The 6,074-nt window shown below is 45.0% G+C and overlaps 1 protein-coding gene across 4 annotated transcripts in view; it reads right to left on the bottom strand.

Moving 5' to 3' along the window:
• The window catches only part of cep112 (centrosomal protein 112), a 191,343-nt gene that overhangs the window by 3,835 nt on the left and 181,434 nt on the right, over positions 1–6,074 (bottom strand). For all 4 annotated transcript variants that reach the window (XM_066641756.1, XM_066641758.1, XM_066641755.1 and 1 more), the window contains one exon: positions 4,727–4,828. In XM_066641756.1, the coding sequence (XP_066497853.1) occupies positions 4,727–4,828 (102 nt within the window). The remainder of the gene's footprint in view (positions 1–4,726; positions 4,829–6,074) is intronic.

The raw sequence follows: 6,074 nt of genomic DNA, 5'->3' as shown, positions 1-6,074 counted from the left end.
TGTACCATTCGACCTAAGTAGGAAATTTCAACTGGAATGCCCTACACAAGCTGGAATTCCTACGTGGAAATTGGAGGCAGACTCACCAACCCTGAATTCAGAATCCAAGATGGGTGTCTCACGAATACAGCTGTGTGTGTCTCTTTAAATCAGCAGTGTGTGAGAGTGTTTCCATGATGTTTGGATGGATAAAATATCACAGAATGTGCTGTCATCAACTGGCTTTGCTAACAGTGCTAAATGGGGATAAGTTAACAATGGAAATCTAGGGCACAGGGCGTTCTGAACGTTGAACTGAATCGCAGTCCCAGCTCCGACATCGGACTTAACAGGTAAACGGACTGCAGATTAAGTCCCGGTTTATAATTGTTAGCTTGAGCAGTTGATAACGGCGCATTATGCACTGTTTTATGCATCCAAACATCATGGAAACAAATGCTTTAATGAGATACAACACTGTTTTACACACTGCTGATGCGCAGTTTATGCACCTCCCACTTTCAGAGTAGGAAACCTGAGTTTGTGAGGGCGTAAAACATGGAAGATTTTGTCATTCTGATTTAGTGTTTTCCACAGCATTTTACTTTATTACGAATGTCTACGGAGGCAGTATCCTGAGGAAGGGAGGAAGGTGAGTCTGAATCGAATGTCTGTGGAAAACGCTGCCTGCTAAGGTTCCACTGTTTGGCCGATGTTTGAAGGTAGTGTAGAAGCATCCTTCGCTGCCTTAGAATTCCCAGAATCCTGTGCGTCAGGACGGTCAACAGCAGCATTTGTTACAGTATGGTGGGTTTAGAAGTTTGTCGAACTTATATTTACCTTGAAAAAGACCTAAAGGAAAATAAAGATTACAAAAATCGTGTACTTTTATTATTATAGTTAACATTATTAATAAATATTCATTCATTCATTCATTATCTGTAACCCTTATCCAAATCAGGGTCGCGATGGGTCCAGAGCCTACCTGGAATCATTGAGCACAAGGCGGGAATACACCCTGGAGGGGGCTCCAGTCCTTCACAGGGCAACACACACACACACACACATTCACTCACACCTACGGACACTTTTGAGTCGCCAATCCACCTACCAACGTGTGTTTTTCGGAATGTGGGAGGAAACTGGAGCACCCAGAGGAAACCCACGCAGACACAGGGAGAACACACCACACTCCTCACAGACAGTCACCCGGAGGAAACCCACGCAGACACAGGGAGAACACACCACACTCCTCACAGACAGTCACCCGGAGGAAACCCACGCAGACACAGGGAGAACACACCACACTCCTCAAAGACAGTCACCCGGAGCGGGAATCGAACCCACAACCTCCAGGCCCCTGGAGCTGTGTGACTGCGACACTAACCTGCTGCACCACCGTGCCGCCTATTAATTATTATAATAATAATTAAATAAGCCTAGTTACTTTGGGAAGGGCAGCTAAAGAGTAAATAGCTGCAAATCATTATGCCTCCTCTTCACACACACTGTATTATTATTAATAATAATTCCTTCTTCACGTTTTATTTCAGTTATAAACAGTAATGTGTGTGTTGTGTATCACACCTGACCTCAGTCAGCTCTCTGTATCCTAACATCATCGTGACGTGGTGCTACTTGGAAGCGTGTCTCAAACGCGACTCCATTACGGTGCCCTCACGTCTAAACGCTGCCTTCTAAGGCATCGAGGCATCGAAGCTGCTGCCTTCGGTTTCAGACACTTCCTTTGGAGACTGTGGTCAGGACCATCCTCCTTCGGGATCAAGCCTGTTTGGTCCTGACTGACAAATGCCTCTCTTGTCATACGTAGCTATGTAAAAATCACCATTTGGGCTAGCTACTATACACAGATGTAGCCGTTGTCTGATTAAAGTGTTGATGTGTGGCCATGCTGAGACAATCCCATCGGACAATCAGTGATCTGCACTATTTCTGGTTTTACCCACATGTCCTAGCTCAGCACACTTGGGAACCTAGCGAGAAGAGTAACCGTATTCAGCGCAGATACAGTTTAATCGGCTGTGGAACTTATGACAAAATGCATTATCAAAGATTTACAACTGTACCACGCCACACTGAGCAGCGAGGTGGAAAAACTGATGCAAGATCATTCACTGCAACATGGCAAGAGAAAGTAAAATTATTCTATGCATTAGAAAAAACAGAGAGTAAGAAACATATATACACAGATTACTTGCCTATCATCTGGAATACATTATTTTAACAACAAAATGTATCTGTTGTAGCCTTCTCCAATACATTACAACTGTCCACGCTCTTCCAGATCTAGGTATAATAACTTTTAAATTTTATTTTCTCCAACCCCTCGCACTTCTCTTTCTGATTCATCTTGGCATTGTCTGACCCCTCCATTAAAAGCTGGTATAAGAGGGTAGCATTTTTGCAACTTAGTTTTGCACGAAGGGCGAAAAACGAATACAGTCTTCTGATGGTAATGCAGTTTCTTGATCAACTAATATCCAAGCCTACTGTGGGCTTGTTCTATTTGTTAGAGCCCTTCTTAATACTTTGACAGTTGTCCTTGCTTTTAGAGGGGACAAATGAATGCCACTGGGGAAATAAAAAAAACAGACTTCCTTTCATTTGCAGTATGCATCAAATTGCAGAGCAAATGTGGGCATCAATAAAACACTCTACATTGTAAATGTGGCTGACAGTTCAGAGTCTATTTTCTCCCTGGGCCCTGTCCTCAAAGAACTTTCTGCAAACTTTAAAGCAGTGCTTGTGACTGTTCGGTCTCTAACCTGAAATAAGATGCCCTTTGGTTGGGGGTCCAGTTTCCAGTGGCTCAGAACTGAGGAGATTCTTGGAGTGAGAACTACAGCTTGGGCACTGGTTAAATGGGAATTACCATATCATTATGATATGCACACCATCACCTGAGTGGCACGGGACAGCTGATCCTACAACACACAAACACGACTGACGTACGGGCTGTCCGGGTTTACTCAGTCATCCAAGTCTCTGAACCCAAACTTCCAGTGTTGTTCACGGGGCCCCTCTGGACCACAGGCGCTGAAAAAAGGGGGCTATTGTTTGGATGCGAGATGTTTAACCAAAACTCCCCCCGTCACAAATTCAGGCCGAGCAAGGTTCGCTGTAACTAATAAGCACTTGGCCGGAGCCCTTGAAGCCAGTATTAATGTGGTTGCTGGGTATAATTGCGCGTGAGGGAAGATGAATCGGGCCTGGGACTTCAAAGCCCCATGGCCAAATTAGATCCATGTCTATGGAAGTACTCGCACTACTTGTTAGCCTTTCCCCCCACTCCTCGTCTGAGGAATCAAATAAACAAGAGACACTCCAGTTCAAAGCTGCGAGGTTTTCCCTCTCTGCAAAGAAACAGCTAAGAGTGAGAGGCAGAGGGCGTTTGGGAGGGAGACCAGAGGATGACGCTGTGATCAATCAACAAATAAAATGAAATTTAAGGGCGGTAATCAAAAGAATGGAGCCCCTTGGTAAGAGATCTAAACTCAAACAGAAGAGCTTGAATGGTGCAATGTGCTTGGCAAAAGAATAGAGCTTTTTTGAGATTTTCATTAGAAACAAACTTCCAACGTGAAAAGTCATGAGCAGTGAACAGTTCAGGGATAGGCCACATTGCGTAGCTACAATAGCTACGTGTGGGTTTTCTCCGGGTGATTGTCTGTGAGGAGTGTGGTGTGTTCTCCCTGTGTCTGCGTGGGTTTCCTCCGGGTGACTGTCTGTGAGGAGTGTGGTGTGTTCTCCCCGCGTCTGTGTGGGTTTCCTCCGGGTGACTGTCTATGAGTAGTGTGGTGTGTGCTCCCTGTGTCTGCGTGGGTTTCCTCCGGGTGACTGTCTATGAGGAGTGTGGTGTGTTCTCCCTGTGTCTGCGTGGGTTTCCTCCGGGTGACTGTCTGTGAGGAGTGTGGTGTGTTCTCCCCGTGTCTGTGTGGGTTTCCTCCGGGTGACTGTCTGTGAGGAGTGTGGTGTGTTCTCCCTGTGGCTGCGTGGGTTTCCTCCGGGTGACTGTCTGTGAGGAGTGTGGTGTGTTCTCACTGTGTCTGCGTGGGTTTCCTCTGGATGATTGTCTGTGAGGAGTGTGGTGTGTTCTCTCTGTGTCTGCATGGGTTTCCTCCGGGTGACTGTCTGTGAGGAGTGTGGTGTGTTCTCCCTGTGTCTGTGTGGGGTTCCTCCGGGTGACTGTCTATGAGGAGTGTGGTGTGTTCTCCCTGTGTCTGCGTGGGTTTCCTCCGGGTGACTGTATGTGAGGAGTGTGGTGTGTTCTCCCTGTGTCTGCGTCGGTTTCCTCCGGGTGACTGTCTGTGAGGAGTGTGGTGTGCACAATGAATGAATGAAAATACTAACAGTATTTCTTTATAAGCATTCACAATATTTTCCAAGAGTTTTCTTCATAGCCCACACTTTTCACACTTAGGTAGTTATGTGTGTTGTGATTGTCCCTAAAATGAAATATTACATCTATGGGTTGATTGACTCCAAATTTGCTCCTGTGCTGTTTGAGGGACAATATGCCTTCACTCAAAAATGTCTCTACTGTCACACCCCTTCCTTTCCTCCGTCTTAAAATGAAACACTCTTATCAACATCACTTGGGTAAATGGCATCAACATTCAGAAGAGTGATGCGTTTCCATGAGAACGTGGCGAGAAATCAGTCAGGAGTGAGAATGTTTAGAGCAGAGACATCTATGTGTGTGTGTGTGTGTGTGTGTGCTGCTTGCCTGTGACTTGAGGGAGGCGATGGTGTCCTCCAGCTCCTGCCTGAGCTCAGCAGGCATCAGGCCTTTGATCTTCAGTTCATACTCTTGACGGATGTGTGTGATCTACAGAGACAGAAACATGGGGGGTGGTGGGGGGGACACACAGAGAGAGAGAGAGAATGAGACGACCACAATCTCAGTAACAGCGCCCCCACCAGGTTACCGCATACTGTGGTCAGGCCACAGAAGGCTGGAGCACAGAGCACAAGGAAAGCAGTCTGTCTAGCCCCTAAATTACACACTACAAACCATAGACTGTAGACTAGGCTTAAACAGTTTGGTTAGGAATCCCCCGGCCACCCCCCATACGTACATAACCGGGCCGCTTGTTTGTCAGAACTGCTGAATGGACACGATGCGCTGCGGAGAGAGGATGCAGGGAGAGGTCATGGACTTAGAAGCTTCTAGAAATAAGCATATTTTTAAATGGGCTTTTTAGAGAAGAAGGGATTTAAACGTGGCGGGAACTAGCTGTCGATCTGAGATTCTTCTAGACGCGGCATATCCATTTTCCTCTATTTACATTTACTCACAATATGGCTGCCTTTTGGTTTGGTATTTTCTGGATTTTCAAAGGAAGAAGAGAAAGAGAAAGAGAGAGAGAGAGAGAGAGAGAACGGAAAGATGATTGCCTTTCCTAAAATAATTTTCCTGTTGTGGATTTAACTGATTGTTCTGGCTTTCTGTAATTAATCTTTCAGGGTACAATGAAAGGATTGGGAGGCACTTCAAAGCGGGAGAGTATAAATTATCTGAACACAGCACTCCTTTTTTTTTTCCCGTCCCAGCACAGTGTGTAGTAGATTAGGCCTTTGCCACTTAGTCAACCCTCCCCTTTCTCCCGTCTTCCTCATTTTTAAGTATAAGGGCAGCAAGTGTGGGGAGAAACATAAAACACAAAGTGATCAAGAGACTTTTACATGGAGAGGAAAACCAAAACAGAGAACTGCTCTGAAATAAATCAATCAAAATAATAATTTTAATAAAATTAGATTCACAACTTGGCAACTTTCATGCTGAGGAAACAATGGCCTAACAATGGGAAGCAAAGGGAATTTAAAGAAAGTTAAAAGCAAAGGAAATCAAGATGAACCAAAATGGTCCATCCTTTTAGTTTTTAAGGAGCCTTGTTTTTATAATATATAAATAAATATGACTGGGAATTAAAAAGGAAATAAGACCAGGAAAATGCTTCATCTGCGTGTTTTCTGTGACAATTGTCTCTGCTGCTACAGTTCAGAACAGTTCTGGTTCCATACCCCAAAAATACCAAAAAACTACAACAGACAGAATCTTGTATCACTCTGAT

This window comes from Hoplias malabaricus, chromosome 13, assembly GCF_029633855.1.
Source record: "Hoplias malabaricus isolate fHopMal1 chromosome 13, fHopMal1.hap1, whole genome shotgun sequence".
Classification (NCBI taxonomy): Eukaryota; Metazoa; Chordata; class Actinopteri; order Characiformes; family Erythrinidae; genus Hoplias; species Hoplias malabaricus.
Note: the sequence above shows the minus strand (reverse complement) of the source record. Positions and strands in the feature narration are given on the sequence as shown.